We start from the raw sequence: 19,094 nt of genomic DNA, 5'->3' as shown, positions 1-19,094 counted from the left end.
ATTTTCTTCCGCGGTATGGCGTCCTCTTAAGTGTTGCCATACCCAAGTAGCACAATTCACGAACACGATATCGTAAAAACTTAGCTTTGAACATTGTACAATATCGTAGCGAAACATTGTACTATATAGAAATGGACCCCTTTTATAACGTATATCCAATATCGCGAAACAATATTGTTCGATATTGTAAAAACGTTGGAGAACGTCGATTGATATCTCTCGGCATTTCGGATATCTCTAAATTTATATTTTAAATTTATTTTTTGGAATTATAACAATTTGACGTCACTTTTTGTCTTTTAAATGATTAATTTTGATTTAAGAACACAATAAAGTTTAAAATGAAAAGTTTTACCAACAGACTTTCAATGTGAAATCGACGGAAATCGTACAAACAATGTCGATTTTCGCCAATATTGACAATGTCGGCCGATGTAGACCAGGGATGTCAAACTCAAAAGCTAACTTGGGCCAAATAGACAATGCTTAACTTTAGGTGGGCCGAAAAAAAAAAAGAAAAAAAATTCAATGTTCATAGAAACAAGTATTTTTATTTTGAATATGTAATTATTGTTTACGCCCTGATACTTGACATCTCTTCTCTATTACTATTTTGGGGAATACTTTCAAAATACTTCTTTTGGGGAATTTACTTTCAAAATTGACCCAACGTGAGCGTTATTAATAGGGTTTCGGACAGGAGATTTATTTCCATTCCTAACAGAAAATAATTGCTCTCACTGATAAGTACTTACTTAAAATAATTCTATAATACTAAATAATTTTATATGCGAATTTTCGAGTATTTTTCAAACCTTGCGGTAAATATTCGTAAAATTCAGGCACACCCACTTCAATGAATTTTGCCTTCAAGTTTGAGTCGCACTGAATCTCAATCACTTCTATTTGCATATAACTGGGCACTGAGTCTATATTTATTGAGAAAATCGAAGAAAACAAACAAAATTTGTCTTCCAAAGAATTAAAATCTTTAAACCTTGTTTCAAAATCTGTTCTAAGACTTAAAATTTTTTTTTGCTTATTTTTGTTACGATGCAGTATGATCTAAACTAGATTTGTTCTTGTTGCACGTTGGGAAGTGCGTTAAATCTTCATTTTTCAGTTGCCTTTCCCAAAGAAATAGTTTATATTTGAATACTTTAGTTGTGTAAAGCATGTTTGTAATGATCTGATCCTTGCCTTGTAACAATAAATTTAAATCGGATAAGTGTTTGGTTCTATCAACCATAAAAGATAAATCTTGCAACCATATTTAATTGGAGGAGAACAAGCTCGTATCTTGATTTTTAGTATGTAAAAACATACATATTTCTTCTTTCGAATCCCAGAATTGTTTGAGAACCTTGGGGCAAGATAACCAACTTACCACGCTGTAGTAGGATAAACCTGAATATGTACTATCTAATTGATAGCTTAATGTGAAACGGACTCCATTTCAGCCAATTAGAATTTTACTTTTTCGCGCGTACAATTTATAATAATCCGTATAGTTTATAAATAAAGTATATTATAATTTCATATGCTGGTTTCGTTTCTAATTCACATTTCCAAATTATTTTTACTTTGCTTCGGATATATTGACTGGGCCACAAAAATGTTCATCTCGGGCCGCGAGTTTGACACCCCTGATGTAGACTAAAGCTGTTACAATATCCCTGTGCTACTTGGGTAGTCACATTTGAGTGGATTCAAATCTCTTTATCCATTTTTGGGAAGAGGGATAAAGAGGATTCATAACTTCTTTTACTGCCGTGATTAGATTAGATTTTAAAAACTACTTGTCCTCAGGACTTTCCGATTTTCGGGATCTTATTTATTTTACCAACAGTAGGTTCAAATCAAAATCAGTATAAATCAGCATTTAAACGATACATAGGAAGAATAAATGTTTCATGCTTTAAATTTTTAGCGAAGTTATTTATACTAAAAGCTTGAGTTTAAAACCTTCCAAATCTTCAAAAATTTTAAATTTGAACGTCAGAATATTAAATATAAAGAAAGGGAGTAAGGATCATTAATCGAAATTTAATCAATATTACTAGCAGGGGTCTGTCCAGACATTTTGTGAAAGGTCCGTTTTTCGTGAAATTGTGAAAAAATTACTCACATTCTTTCAACCCGGGGCCGCTTTTATGAATTTGTGCAAATAGGGTCCGTTATTGTAAAAAAAGACTTTTTCAAGGAGTTTTTAAATTGTAAAGACATACAAGATGATGCTCAACACTGCAAAATTATAATAAAAAAAATTTTTTTTTCAAAAAATAAACAGCAATTGCTTCGACTAAATTAGAGATGCAACAAACAAATATTTGGTATTTAGCCTATACTGCTGAACGCAGAATATCAATTTCGGACGAATAATGGAAGAATCGTCTGCCGAAAACAAAACTTAATTCGTTTACATCCATCTTCTTGTTTTCTGCCCTGGAAAGGGTTTATTCGATTAACAAAATAATAATGAAGATAAACAAATTTGTGAAGGGTTCGATTAAAAGAAAAATCATTTTGTAAAGGGTCCGTTTTTATGAAAAGATATTTTGTGAAGGGTCCGTTAACGGACCCAAATTTCTACTAAACAGACCCCTGACTAGTATAAAAAAATACGTTCTATGAATAATTAATCTGACAAAAAAAGAAGGAGGGAGAGAAAAAGAAAAAAATTGGTAAAATCCTAGAATAGCCCTCTTGGCGACTTTTTGAAACTCTTTTGATTATTTTTAAAAAAAAATTAAATTATTACAAATGTATTAAAATATTTTTAATAGAATAAAAAAAAACTTAAATTACTCTGATGGCTCATCTTTTAAATAAAATCATCGTATTTAATCCATCGAAAAAATTAAACCCTTTTACCTTTTTACTAATGAAATCCAACTTTCGCGTAGGTATATCAAATAACCAATCAGGTTTAAGAATTTTGGTGATGTGATTATACGCTCAAAACAATCTCGCCGAAATATTTCCCGGAAACCTAAGCTTGGTGAGATTTCAAAAACTTTCTTTGGCACGGGAAAATCGCCACAAAAAATGACCACGGGAAGGGCTATTCTAGGTAGGATCTAGCCAAAAAAAATTAAAGATAAATTAAATTAACATTAATTCACTCATTTATATGCATATTCACTAAATTTCTTCCTTTATACCATTATATCAAGAATCATTCATAACTACGGTTGTCATAGCCACGCAAATTTAATGCTTTTTTAAACCAAAAATGAACAAACTTGACGGGGGGAAAAAAATCAATCAAATTTTAAAAAAATCTGAAACCTTCATGTCTACACAAAAAAGAATGGTCGGGACATATGAAATGATATTGGCCAAAAACAAAGGTTGTGTTCCCCCAGATTAACTTAAACTCATGATAATAAAAATAAAAAATACAAAAAAAAAGAAAAAAAATTTAGAAAAAAACCCCCAGAAAAATACGATTTTCCAAGCCTTACATAAAAGATAACACTACAAAAGTCAATCAGTACTTCGAATGCGTGATAATGTGGTTAACATTTGGGTAAATAAAGACCCGCATGAACACATTATCTCACTCCTTTAAAATAAGCCCTCATCATACTGTTTTAGGTCAGAACAAATTAACTCAATTTGGGTAATTTACTTAACTATCCGAGACTGGTGTCATAATATGATTATATTAAGTAGAATCAAACAAGAAATAATGAGCTATTTATTGAATAAATTTTTTCGAAACAGAATTGAAGTAATAGATATAGTTTGTCTAAGCTAAGAACTCCCCCCGCCACTAAGTCTGAGACCGTCTGGTGCTTAGGAAACAAGAATGGCGCATTTTAGGGAGGGTAGCACAAACTAGGACAAACACAATAGACCATAGAAAGACATTCCCTTTCTTCGGTCAGCGCCAGCTAATCTTTGTCAACAAAATGGCGTATTTAAGTTGAGCTAAGTTTCTCTACAAAAGTTAGAATGTTAATTAACGATAAGTTAATTAAATACAAAGCCGTATTTCACATCGAATGAGCTGAAATATATATCTTCCTTGTCTACTTCTCTTACTTAACTTACATTTATTATTTGTTTATGTATTTTATAGTAACCGTGATATAGTTTTGCTTTGCGGACATGACAACTTTTATATTTAATTAGTTTGTTTATGTTCTACATGGCTTAGTACCTGTCTTTGTGTTAAGTAAAAAAATTACGTAGTGAAAGAATCAAAATCTTTGAGAAAGAATCTTTGTGAAAGAATTTAGAATGTGTCACTTAAGAGAATTGATACTTGACATGAAAAGAACCGTTGCTAACGTAAACAAATACCACGTTTCAACAACCAATCAGAATCGTGATACTCACACTACGTCACTTGCAGGTATCCCATTGACATTACAACCTATTGTTACGTTTTCACGAGATTTCTTACTTTTATCTGCAATGTTAAATGACTAATTGACATTCTAAAAAGATTTTAACAGTGTCAAAGAGAATTAGGACACTGCATTTTTGGATTAAAAAAATGATACTGTGTTAAAATATAGCCCTTATAGCGATATGGCAATTACCGAAATCACGTTCTAAAATGGAAAGCTATAATTAAGGTAGACAGAATCTGAAATATTCTATTGAAAACTTTAAATTACTTAAAGTTCTGAAAAGTGACAATTACATGTATTACGTGAAAAACATAAATTCCATTTATGAAACTATGTATATAATATCTTTATGCTTCAGACGTTTTTTTTTTTTTTTTAAATTTCAAAAAATTCAAGCATCGATTAAATAAATTCTAAAGAAGTGTAAACTATAAAATTAAAAGAAAACATGGCTTTAAACAAAAAGATTTGTCGTAAGTGTAAGAGTGGATTGAATGAAGATTGCAATGGTGCAAAAATTAAAACAGATTTGTTAAACAATATGTTTTCAACGAAGAATTCCTTAAAAAAAAAAAAAAAAAAAAAAAAAGTAAATAAATGCCAAGTTACGGTATTTAAGTTAATTGTTAATCAGGTGCCGATTCTTTAATTCTAAAAATTGTGCTTATCATTTAAACAATGTCCCGTTTAATAAAAGACTGTCAATTATATTATGAATCATCCCAATATTCTTATCATAAAACAATAGTTTTGATAACTGATAAATTTGTAATATTCTGCATTGTTTGGGCAAAAACTAACTTAATAATGAATGATTCATTGATTTTAATAATTTTTATCTAGTTGAAAAAAGCGAGTAATATGTGAAGAAGAAAATAAACAAAAATTTAATGTCAACTCCTACTTAGGTCAACAAGGAAAATTTTTTTATCCCATATAAAACTAAAATTAATTATTTAAATTTAATTAATGAATTAATATTTCAAAAAACTGTATTAACATCAATTGTCATCTAATAGTGAACTAATAGTATGAATTGAAAAATCAATTTAAACTAGCATTTTTTTAAAAAGAAATTTTTCTTTTAAATATGATAACTCTTAGAGACTGCTGAATTATTTTTCCGCACAGCACATATGGTATAAAATGAAAGCTTTATTTCGAGTTTGACCGACGAGCGTTACGAAATGAGTATGTTCGGTCACATAATCCAGTGCTAAAACTCCACGACTGGTAAATCTCGTAACCCATAAACGTATTTGCTCTTTCCTGATTTAATATTTAATTCCAATAGACGAGTCGTCCTAATGTGCACTTGTGAAGTCCAATAGGGAGGGAGGGATGATGTAGTCTACCCCCGTATTAGTCAGTGATTTTGATTAATTGCGAACATCTCATTCGATTCGCTACTTGTAAATACAGTCGGACCTCCATTTAACTAAGTCGCTAAATCCCGATAATAAGTTCGTTACATGGAAAATTCGTTAAATAGAAAATTATCTTTTGAAATACTTAAACAACACAAAACAGGTTTTAAATTCATAAACACTAGACATAAGTAAAGTAGCAATTGATACAACTTTATCTTGTAAACTAGTATCTGTTATTTATTTTATAAATCTTAACCATAAAAGAAATCTGCATGGAAAGCAAGAATTGAGCAAAACATTATCCAGTGTTACACTATCATGCTACTGACATTTTGAACTAAAAAAAGGTAAATTTATGTATAAAATTATGGTTGCTTTTATTATGAAAGTAATTTTAAACATGTATTACCACATATGTTCTTAGGTTTAATTGCCACTGATAAAAATCAGTTAATTTTGCCTGAGTTTTTCGCTTGAAATGCAAACAAAAAGAGAAAGGGATTTTAATGCTTTCTCCCAATGGTTGGCGGCTTCGAAAATCAACTCAAGGTCATTTGCCCATAAATTGCATTAACAAGTTTGAAATGTTCTGAAAATTTTTGAGAAATAGGGAATAGGGAAAGAGAAATAGGGAAAGTTCGTTAAATAGAAAATTCACTTCGCTATTTGGCAGTTATTTTACGAAGAAATTTCTAAAATGTTCTTGCTTCCTCGAAAAAAATTGTAAAATAGAGAAATTCGCAAAAAGGAAGTTCGTTAAATAGAGGTCCGACTGTATTCTTTTTTCTTTCTTGTAAATATATTATATTATTCGGAATTTGTCTTTTTCTTACCAGGGGTCTGTCCAGACATTTTGTGAAAGGTCCGTTTTTCGTGAAATTGTGAAAAAACTACTCACATTCTTTCAACCAGGGTCTGCTTTTATGAATTTGTGCAAATAGGGTCCGTTATTGCAAAAAAAAAAAAAAAAAAATTTCAAGGAGTTTTTAAATTGTATAGACATGCAAGATTATGCTCAACACTGTAAAATTTTAATTAAAAAAATTAAATTTTAAAAAATAAACAACAATTGCTGCTAATTAGAGATGCAACATACAAATCTTTGGTATTTAGCCTATACTGAACGCGGAATATTAATTTCGGATGAATAATGGAAGAATCGTCTGCCGAAGACAAAACTTAATTCGTTTACATCCATCTTTCTTGTTTTCTGCCCTGGAAAGGGTTTATTCGAATAACAAAATAATAATGAAGATAAACAAATTTGTGAAGGGTCCGATTAAAAGTTAAAATATTTTGTGAAGGGTCCGTTTTTAAGTTAAAATAATTTGTGAAGGGTCCGTTTTTATGAAAAGATATTTTGTGAAGGGTCCGTTAACGGACCCAAATTTCTTCTAAACAGACCCCTGCTTACAATTACCATTATTGTACTTATAACTCAGACTTAATTCATTCGTTGTCCATGGCAAAAAACTTAGTTGAAGAGGCAGGTGCCGTGACCAAAGTCAAGATTTTTGATGGTTTTCCATTGATCGACCAACATAATCTTGAAGGTAGCCAACATAAGTAACCATCACCCCAATGTAGGAATTCGGACTGATTTATGATGGTCCAACATAAGAATAGCAATTTGTTTTGATGCTTTGTTCAAATCAAATGTTGGAACAATCATGAACCACCATCACTCCAACGTAGGACTTCGGACTCATTTATGATGGTCCAAATTCCTGAGATCAAACAAGAATTCCTATTAAAACATCATAGAAATGTATAGTTGGAACCATCACGGATTGTTGGTTAATGAGAATCAAACTTTCGCTTGATGGTTAACCATCATAGAATTAAAGAAGCATTTCTCATCATGGAATGATGAATGAACATAAATTGCGCAAGAGGGGGAAACTGTGAGATATATAACAACCTTTGACCTCTTCCATATTTACACATCTGGACCAAGCTTCAGAGAAATGGAGCCAAGGGGGTATTTTGAATACTTGTAGTAACCGTACTTACCAGCGCATGTTCGCCAAAATAAAGCCTTTACTTTCATTAAATTACTCTCAATATTTTTAGTGAATAAATTATGTAAAATATTTTTGTTTAAGTCATACTGTATTAAATAAAAAAAAAAAACAAGTTTTAAAAAATAAATATTAATTAAAAGTGATATTAAATAGAAAATATTTCAACTAATTTTACATTTTGTTATTCGCAGAATGTTATTATTATTTATTTAAATAATGAATATGATGAATCATGAATGTATTAATAGTCTACAGCAGTGGTTCTTAACCTTTTTAAGCCGCGACCCAAATTTGAGAAATATGTTCATGTCGCGACCCCAAAAAAAGTCAAAATTAGGCTGAGTAAGCCACAATGACTTCTTCTAGGAGGTGTTGATATTACTTATTATTTGGTGTATTACTAACTTTTTTGCTTCGACTCAGCGCGACCCAAGAAATATGCTTCGCGACCCAATTGTGGGTCGCGACCCATAGGTTAAGAACCACTGGTCTACAGCAATTCTGACGGTACCTTTTTTAAAAGAAGAAAATGTCGAAATGTGCCTACCCAAATGTAACGAAAATATGTAAAAATATCAATTGTGAATTTTAGTTGAATTTAATTTAAAATACAAAAGCGAAGCTTAAGTGCAAAATAAAGGGAAGATATATTCAATATTATCTCAATTTTAGAATTAAAGAAGCATTATTCATCATGGAAGTTTGTTGGCATATCAAATACCATGACTGTAGAATGGAAAATGTTAGTTGATTGTGACCATCAAATTATGTTGGACCATCATGAATTGTACTGAAACCCAAAATAAACCATCAAAATATTTCGATGGGACCATCAAGAATTATGAGGTGGGAAGGCAGACACCTCGAAATTTACTTTTACATTAAAGTTATTTGTTCCTTCCAAAGCTTAGATAATTCTTTACGGCAATATTGTATTTGTAAATGTTTAAAACAGTAGCTTTACCTCGAGTGTAAGACAGTTAACTCACGAAAAACGCTGTTAAGACTGAGGAGAGTTTAAAGACGATGTCAACCTTTATCTATCGAAAGATACCTCATAGTGGAATAAAGCTAACATGTCTTATATACTAGTGAATTGGTATTTAATATTTGTAGTGGTAGTTACGCCACATTACTCCCCTTCCACAATTTTATCTGTGATAGAATTCGATGAATCGAATACCACTAGTTGATTTCTGCTGTTTTTTAATTTATTTATTTAACTATTATTTTTTATTTATATCTTTTTGCACATTATATTTTTTTCTCCATTTTTGTTTATTTATATCATTTTGCTCATTATTTTTTTCATTCAATGTTGCTTATTGACCGGGAGACTTATTTACTTCACCAGACTTTTTTTGAGAGCTATATTTTAAGTAAATCAACTATTTAACGTGGACCATCCATCGATGTTAACGAGTTCATATAACGTCCGGGTCACCAATGAGAAGATATTATTATCGATTATGTCAACCTTCAGGTACCTCAAGATAGATTCGAGTTAACATGCCTTAGATACTAGTAAATAGGTGCTTAATATTTATAGTGGAAGTTACGCCACAAGACATTCTTTTTGTTTTCCTCTCCAAAATAGTTTTTTTAAAAAAAGAACCTACCGCAGCTACCAGTCAAGGGCAGTGGACACCTTCCCCAGTCCACTTCATAAGAATACACACTGGAATCGTTGAGGAGGACACCAGCACCTTGAAGAACACACCCAGTGAAGCCTCTTCCAACGAGCAACTGAGGATGGGAGCTCTCCAGCCTCAGGTCGAACAGATCGCTGTTGTGAGTGCCATTGGACACCACCACACTACTCCTGGACACATACAAAGTCACAGATCCTGTCTGGTAGATGAGATCGACATCGTGCCAGCGATTGTCTATGAGATTGGCACCCACTGTCACGGAATGGCGAAGCCTGTTCACCTGCCACGAGAACTCTAGAGTGTCCGAAGGCAAGAGTGTCATGTTCACAAAATCACCGGTGTTTCCTTCTTGGTACAATAATTGTCCACTAGAACAAGTCCTAAAACTTAAAGAAGTCCTGCCTCGAACATCGAACATGGTGCTGAGGGATGCGTAAGATGAACTGGTGAAGTATCCCTCAGGACCCTGAGAGAGGATTTGGTGGATTTGGGATGAGAGAGAGAGCAAGAACACCAGCATTGTACCTGGAACAAAAAAATGAAGGAATTAGGCCACAAGAATGAGCGAACAAAAAATACATAAAAGCAACGTGCCTCCTCTTTAAACGCGCGTTACGTTACAGTGGTGATAATAAAACTAAAACCAAATTTTGGAAGTTCAGTTCTTAAAAACGCTACAGTGGGGATAATGAAATTGAACCCAAATTTTGGAAGTTCAGTTCTTAAAAACGCTACAGTGGGGATAATGAAATTGAACCCAAATTTTGGAAGTTCAGTTCTTAAAAACGCTACAGTGGGGATAATGAAATTGAACCCAAATTTTGGAAGTTCAGTTCTTAAAAACGCTACAGTGGAGATAATGAAATTGAACCCAAATTTTGGAAGTTCAGTTCTTAAAAACGCTACAGTGGGGATAATGAAATTGAACCCAAATTTTGGAAGTTCAGCTTTTAACACTATACATACCATAACTGGTCAAATGACCGTTTAAGAACTTTTGCATCGAAAATGCGCTTATCTTATCGTTTTTGCGCATTTGACTTCCTGACTTTTTCTAACAATTATTTACAGCTAATATTCCATTAGCATTATTTTTTTGTATTTCGTTTGCTTCCACAACTGGTCATTTGACCGGGAGAATAATTTATTACCTTATAAGGTTATCGGATCAGAAATTACAATGTAATGCGGGCTCAAAGTATTGCATTCGATTAGTTACACATTTCTGCAAAGACTGTTGCGTAGTTCAATCAGAATAACTGAATTCAAATTTCAAGAAAGTACCTAAATTTTTAAATTGGCATTCTTGTGTCAGAAAAAGTGACAAAAAGCAAATGTTTTGGTAAGTAGCTTATATTTTATTTTGATAGCTTTACTTCATTTCTAAACTGTTAAGTTTTTACCCAGAAAAATGTCGGAACAATCAAGATAGCACAACTTCTTAGAAGAAATAATATTAATTATAAGAATAATTATAATTCTTATACATACTTATAAGAATTATAGAAATAATAATAACTAGAAGAAATATATTTGCGGAAAATGTCTAATGGAAACACCCTGTATATGTAAAAAATGTGCTGAGCAATGAAATAAAAATTCTTATTCTTTGTGTTTGTAGTACATAAAATTTGGAAATATAAAATTTTGTTTAATGTAATATTTGTTTAATGTAATAACACATTTTGTAAAAAGTTTTTTTTAGTTTATTTCCTTCCTAACATCCATGTTTCATACATTCAATCAAGAAACATAAATTCCGGTTATTTGACCGGCTACGGTAGAAATAGGTTAGTAAGTGTTTGATGCTTAGTGTTAAAAACGGCTACAGTGGGGATAATAAAACTGAAACCAAATTTTGGAAGTTTAGCTTTTAAAAACAGCTTCAGTGGAGATAATAAAACTAAAACCAAATTTTGGAATTTCAGTTTTTAAAAACGGCTACAGTGGGGATAATAAAACTGAAACCAAATTTTGGAAGTTAAGCTTTTAAAAACGGCTACAGTGGAGATAATAAAACTAAAACCAAATTTTGGAATTTCAGTTTTTAAAAACGGCTACAGTGGGGATAATAAAACTAAAACCAAATTTTGGAATTTCAGTTTTTAAAAACGGCTACAGTGGGGATAATAAAACTAAAACCAAATTTTGGAATTTCAGTTTTCAAAAACGGCTACAGTGGGGATAATAAAACTGAAACCAAATTTTGGAAGTTTAGCTTTTAAAAACGGCTACAGTGGAGATAAAACTAAAACCAAATTTCGGAAATTCAGTTTTAAAAAACGGCTACAGTGGGGATAATAAAACTGAAACCAAATTTTGGAAGTTTAGCTTTTAAAAACGGCTACAGTGGAGATAATAAAACTAAAACCAAATTTTGGAATTTCAGTTTTTAAAAACTAGTAACAAGTAAATAACAAATTAAAAAGAAACGTTTTCACCTTAATTAGCATAAATCGTGCCCCCGTCCTGAAAACCGAGAACGCATAGAACAGAATTTACAAGTCTATTTTTGTCATTTCCGTGAATTAAATTGTATTATTTTAATACGAAATAGTTTCAATAGAAATGTTAGACCGACTGGGATGAACGGGATCATCTACTTTCATTAATCTATCAATTGCTTGAGTATTTTGGTGACAAAATGTAGTTCCCCCCACTCTTATAACGATTGGCATTTAGAGGTTAATTGATAAGCGTAAGGTACAGCAAGGGAGTAATAAAACACCTTAACCTTCCAATGATATCACAGAATTATACTCTGTTCCTGAATTATATGAGTTTCTGTGATTATTTCGCTATCGATGTCCCATATTTGGGGAGATTTCCGTATCGTGATCTGTGGCAGGATAACCGCCAAGTCTTGGCAACTTCCGGGCAGCGGCCCGCGAGAAATGAATAAAAACATCACAGAAAAGGACCAACTCGAAATGTATAACTCGTAGCCAACCCTGGGAAAACATCGACATGGTTTTTTTTTAAAATAAAATTTGCTAGTTTAAAATCTATTTGGCACCTTGGCGATTGTAGTTGGCGCGACAGATCACGACATGGAAATATCCCCCCATATTTATTGCTGGAAATAACATTTATGCTTTAAACATGAAAAAAAAATTGCGTACTCAAAGTAAGCTTATCAAAGGGTGATACAGATATTTTGCATAGCGTTTGTTATACACTCAGGGGTCTGTCCAGACATTTCGTAAGAGGTCCGTTTTTCGTGAAATTGTGAAAAAATTACTCACATTCTTTCAACCAGGGTTCGCTTTTATAAATTTGTGCAAATAGGGTCCGTTATTGCAAAAAAAAAACCTTTCCAAGGAGTTTTTAAATTGTAAAGACATATAAGATTATGCTCAACACTGTAAAATTATAATTAAAAAAATTAAATTTTAGAAAATAAACAGCAATTGCTGCTTCTAAATTAGAGATGCAACATACAAATATTTGGTATTTGGCCTCTACTGCTGAACGCACAATATTCATTTCGGACGAATAATGGAAGAATCGTCTGCCGAAGACAAAACTTAATTCATTTACATCCATCTCTTGTTTTCTGCCCTGGAAAGGGTTTATTCGATTAACAAAATAATAATGAAGATAAACAAATTTGTGAAGGGTCCGTTTTTAAGTTAAAATATTTTGTGAAGGGTCCGTTTTTAAGTTAAAATATTTTGTGAAGGGTCCGTTTTTATGAAAAGATATTTTGTAAAGGGTCCGTTAACGGACCCAAATTTCTTCTAAACAGACCCCTGACATTAACCGTAATTCTTACTTGATTTTTTTTCACTCTTTAGTAATTTGTTGGAAAACTTATGCGCATGCGAAGGGAAGCTCAAATAGCGTTAGCTGGAAATCCGTAACGCTATGTAAAATCTTTATAAGGGGAGGAGGCCGGGATAACCTGGTTGGTAGGGCACTGGGCCCACGTTCAAAAGGTCGCGGGATCGGTCCCTGCCGGCCGAAGACTCCCCGTGTAGTAAATGGTGACTGATGCAGTTAAACCTGTTGAGTCACAAAGTAGTCCATGTTCCCATAACAAATCATACCTCTGGGGGGGGGGTACTCATCCAGGAGTTTCCTTGTCTTCTGGATTTGTTCAAAATTACAATGCTACGAAGTTGAACATTGGTAGTCGTAAACCCGAAATTGGGTCGGCTGTTCAACGACGGTTTTAGAATAAAATATAAGAGGAGAGATATGATGGGAGCACCTGAGAACCTTAAGATCAGTATTTACCTTAAAAAGAAGTTTTTTTTTCATCATCCCATGCTTTTCATCATAAAATAATAGATATCCATGTGGGCAGAATTTTTTCGGGGTTTCTGTGATCGTAATTATAACTATTACTAATATAAAGTAACAGAAACGTTGTGTTTACAGAAAAAAAGTACAGAATACAAATGTATAAGAAAAAATTTAATTGTAAAAGTAATATTTTTTAAATTCTGATATTATAATCGATATTCTCGTATTTTGCATGCGGAAAAATGCACTAATTATTTCCTCTTTCAAATTTTGTAAATCATTACACAAATTAAAATTCGTAAATAAATTAAACGATGATGAATTAAAATTCGTACATAAATTAAAAATCGTAAAAACCATGCAGTAATTTCAAAAATAAAGGTCATGAATCACGCGAATAAAAATTTTACACTCTTTAAAAAAAAAAAAAAGAGATCAGGGGTCTGTCCAGACATTTTGTGAAAGGTCTTGTTTTTGTAAAATAGTGAAAAATTACTGGTAATTTGTGAATATAAAATAAACGTTAAGTGACATTCTTTCAACCAGGGTCCTGCTTCTATGAATTTGTGCAAATAGTAGGGAACACTATAAAAGAAAACACTATAAAATTATAATTTTAAAAAAAAATGTTTCTCTTGGGAATGGTTAATTAGATAAACGAAACAATAATGAAGAAAAACAAATTTGTGAAGGGTCCGATTAAAAGAAAAATCATTTAGTGAAGGGTCCGTTTTTATGATAAAATATTTTCTGAAGGGTCCGCTAACGGACCCCTAGAGATACTCAAATAAGTGCATGTAAAACATGGTGTTCTTTACAGAAAAAAATAAAAGAAAAAACATAATTTCTAGAGCGAACTATCTTTTAAACTTTCGCGATTTCTGAATTTTTTTTTTAATTTAAAGTTATTAATTTGAAATTCTAGCGGTTCTCTTTGAAATCTCAAATGAGCATAGAAAAATCATGATTATTTCTTACCTGCTCAAAAAAGACATTTCTGAAAAAAAAAAAAAAAATTCCGCAGAAAGGAAAACAAAAATTTTTTCCCTTCCCAAATGAAAAATCTTTCCGCAAAAACTCAGTAACGTTCTAAGGCAATGTCGCCGCAATTTTGTCACGGGGATAGATATTAGGTGTTAAATTAAAAGTTTAGAGGGAGAAAATATCAAAAATATTACACCCACACAGGAAGGAGAAAAAAAAAATTACCTTCAAAAAACTTAGTTCATAAAATCTAATGCATTAGCAATAAGAAACGCTTGATAAAATAAATAAACCATTTCAAAAAGCAATCTTAGATTAGCAGAAAAGCGTCATGAAATAACTCATAATAAATTACATAATTTCAAATTATTCAACTTAATAAAGAAAAATTCCAAGTGCCTCGAAACAAAGGTTTTTTTTTTAAATAAATAACTTTACACATCCGGTTGCTTATAAAAAGACATTATTGACAAAAGAAATAAACAATGCTCTGATTAAAATTCCATTTACCTTTCATAACACGGGAAACATAACAGTTTTTCAATAAATTGCAAATGGATAGTTTATGCTACAACAAAAGACTTCTCCCTTATGGCGGAGAAATAAAGAAAAGGAATAATTAGATCAAAGAATAAATAACGGTCGACTGAGTCAATACACGACCTATATCACAATATGCGGGTGCATTCATCAAAATACACTAGATACTTAATTTATGGGTTGGGCCCTAAATTCAAACCGAAATGTGAATTTTAAACCAGCAGGTTAATGATGTATCGAATTGGGCAGCTGATTCTAGAGAAAATTATTTTCTTTTTTAAATGGTAACATATTTAGGGTTGCCACAGAAAAAAAAGAACAAAATAGTTGCGTTTAGTAGCCTTAAATATTAAAATAGTTGCCTAAATAAGAGCAAAAAATTTTCAATAAAATGACTAACATTTTATTAAATGATTGTCATATACCATTATCCATTTAGTCTAGTTGGTAACAAATATGAAGCAAAATAGACTTACAATGGAATCTGTGCAAATCGGACGCATTAAAAAGTGATGGCTCAAATTTGCAATTCAAATTTTTTTATTTTTAAAAGGGAGGAAAAAAAAAATCTTTGTGTTCAGAGGCTCCCGTGGTTCTCAGGCTGTCAAGCCAATTTATGCTTAACAAAAATATCTCTAGGAGTACAGAAAAGTCTCACAATAGTCTCGTTTTCCTAAAAATAGTTGCTTTTTTAGCCTTTTCAGACAAGAAAAAAAAAAAAAAAAAAAGTCGCCACAGTCCAAAAATAGTTGCGAATAGTCGCCTGGGGCAACCCTGCATATTAAATAAATTTAAAAAAAAAAATGAAATTCTTAATTAACTGCGCAAATAAGTTACACTTGATATTATTATTTTCAGATGAAATTTATATAATTCATCAAAAAAGCGCTAAAAAAGGAGATGTTAATTATAAGAAAAGAACTAATCAAAGTTTGGCAATAAGACTTTTGTCTAAGATAAAATCTAACTGAAACTAAAATCAATAATTTAAATTTATATTTGTTATTTTTTCATGGCTTAATATGCTGTAAGAAATATGGACAACTCGATTTGATGTATTTTAGCATAATTGTGGAACGCCATCTGCATTTTAAATTATTACAAATTTTAAGTAGAAAAATAATAATAAATAATAGGAGAGAAGGAGTCTTTATACTACTTATTATTACAATGAAGAATATAATTATTGTTATTTTCCTCCCCAAAATGCTAAAAGTCATACAAAATCAGAGAAAACAAACAATAGCATAGATATAATTATAAATACTAATTACGATACAAAAAATGTAAACAAAAATAAAGTATAGTATGAAAATGCGTATAATTTTAAACAAGTTTAATCAGCGTATAATTTTAAACAATTCTAATATAAACAGTAATTAATAATAATAAAAAAATCTAATTTAACGCTTGCCTCTTTCAAGCTAATTTAATACTAATTCATTCATGCAAAACGATTGTGTTTAGATTTACTTACCTATGGCATACACGCAAAAAGTCTTTAGATTATTTTCTAACTGGTCGTGTTGAATTTGATTAAGAATGATAATACTAATTATAACTATTGCTAACAGTGCATTAAATTAATAAAATATGATTATTTTAGAGAAAGAAAATAAATAATAAGTTCCCACAAATGATATCACTCGTAATTTTAGTTTCGATTTCCGGAATGACAGGATTCTATTACCGATTTGCGTCTTAAAATAACAAGCATATTGTCATCAATTTCTGAATTCATCAAAAGGCGGATGGATATTGTCGTCATTTAAATTGAAACCTTTTTTTAAATCTAGAAATTTTTTGACGTAATCAAGGTTAGCGTTTTTCAAATAGATTAAACTTTAAAAAGTTCATTGATTTTTTTAAAGTTTTATTTATTCAGAAAGCCTGACGCTAATGCAAAATACTGAAAAGATAGGAAATAAAAATAATAATAAAAATAACGGGGTTTGGAAGGCTGAGGTCAGGAGATGAGTTCGGGTTCCCTTTTGGAGGTCCAAGCCAACACCTCCTAGAACAGTGTTTCCCAAACCTATGACGTTTGTGTACCCTTTCTAAATTTTTCGTAACGCTGTGTAAAACAACCACCAATAAAAAAATGAATGGATTTTTTACTATGAAAAAATTGCACAAAAGTTAAAAATCACAACTGGCTGTTGACACCACTAATTATTAACTGTTAACTCTGCAAAAAGTAGCCAATAGAAAAATACGTTATCTAAATTTTCAAGGTTAGCTTTGTTTTTAAATAAAAAATTTTGAAATTTTCTTTTGTTATCGCATAAAAACGCATACCTCCGCTAAACTGTTCCCGTACCTCTGGGGGTACGCGTACCACACTTTGGGAAACATTGTCCCAGAAGAAAGAAGGCCTTATCACGGTAGTCCGACGTAACGAACATAAACTGCGCAGTGGCGGTTATTAAGAAAGACGTCACTACGTTCGGGCTACTACGCTGCACAGTGGGGGAAATTCAAAAGAAGCCATTACGTTTGGACTACTAACAGATCAAATTTCTTGATTTTTGGTAACCCGTGCTGAGGCCTTCTCTCTTCTAGGCGGTATTGCCCAAGCCCGCAGGGGCTACATAGGATTACTTTCAACTCACCCGAGTATAATAGCTACATTTTGTGTTCTAGCCACTTGGCTTTTAATGTCCAAAACATTTGACAATTAGTGTTAACCTCACAAAGCAAAAGCACTCAACAGAAGTAGAAGATCGTTGTAGTTTTTCCCAACCTTATAAAATTTAATTTTTTTTTGCAATACTTAATAACTGAATGAAACGTTTGATTTAAAAGGAGTAAATTCATGAAAATGAAAATCGTTCATGAAAATTTTATCATGAATCTGAGCCCGCGCTGAGCCAGTCTCATGTCTTCTGTGGAGTCGGAGTTGATGAAAATTTTGCAGGAGTTAGAAAAATTTGTTGGTTGACTGGTATCCTATAGGTTTAAAGAAGGAATTTGCAATATTTTGTTAAAACATAATTCTTAAAATTAATTTCTTTAATCGTTATGATATAGTATGAAATGCGAGTTTAAATGATACACCTTTAACTTTAACCGTGCATACATAAAATGAAATTTACTTCGCATGCTAACAAATAGTAGAGTATAATTTCGAGTAGGAATAGAGCTCAAAGAAAAATCGTAATTTGGCGCCGATTCCAAAGCTCGGGTTTGGAGTTGTGGAAAAATTAACACTGATAAAAACCAACCACAACTTATCCAGAAGGCGAATTTTGCTTTTGTATGTTCTTCTAAGTAAATTATGTGAAAAATTATAAATTAATTTTTCAAAATTCTATCAGTAGAAGTATAGAAATGTATGTAACATACAGCACACACGAATTCTCCAGAACATTCTGAAGTAAATAAAATTTTGTAAACTTCTCATTGAAATCTCTGAAACTATTAATCCCATATCCTTTTTATTTTTTAGAGAACACGAAAAATCGAATTATTGAAAAGATTTATCAACTCTTGCTTTCGCTTGTGGCTTAAAATTTTTGAATTTGAGAATCAAAATTTCCGGTATTGCATTTTCTGAAAGCTTGCAATGCGTAAAATTAAAATAATGCGTGAAAGTGTTTTTTTTAGAAATTCGAGAATTACTAAAACTCACAGGGAATAGCTTAAAACATGCAACATCTTCAACTTTTATAAACCATTTACATGCATCATTTTAATTTTAAATCGGAAGATTTTTGAAAAACTTCAAAGTGGTTCAAGTTAAAAAGTAAATTAAAAAGTAAAGGGGGCCATATTAATTAAGAAACAAAATAAAATAATGACAAATAAATATGATTAACTAAGTCATTTTTTATACAAACAAAAGAAAAAAAAACGAACTATTTAACCAAGAAAATGACACGAAATTCGCAAAAGGTTGAATAAATATTTATT

At 31.4% G+C, this 19,094-nt stretch overlaps 1 protein-coding gene across 1 annotated transcript in view; it reads right to left on the bottom strand.

Annotated features, from left to right (window-relative positions):
• The window catches only part of LOC107453618 (cell polarity complex component crumbs), a 118,566-nt gene that overhangs the window by 47,608 nt on the left and 51,864 nt on the right, over nucleotides 1-19,094 (bottom strand). The window contains exon 2 of the mRNA XM_016070499.3: nucleotides 9,378-9,935. Coding sequence (XP_015925985.1) covers nucleotides 9,378-9,935 — 558 coding nt within the window. The remainder of the gene's footprint in view (nucleotides 1-9,377; nucleotides 9,936-19,094) is intronic.

Source organism: Parasteatoda tepidariorum, chromosome 8, assembly GCF_982258835.1.
Source record: "Parasteatoda tepidariorum strain Cologne lab strain chromosome 8, Ptep-v5.0, whole genome shotgun sequence".
In the NCBI taxonomy this organism is placed as follows: Eukaryota; Metazoa; Arthropoda; class Arachnida; order Araneae; family Theridiidae; genus Parasteatoda; species Parasteatoda tepidariorum.
The sequence above is the reverse complement of the archived record's forward strand: the minus strand, read 5'-3'. Positions and strand labels throughout refer to the sequence as shown.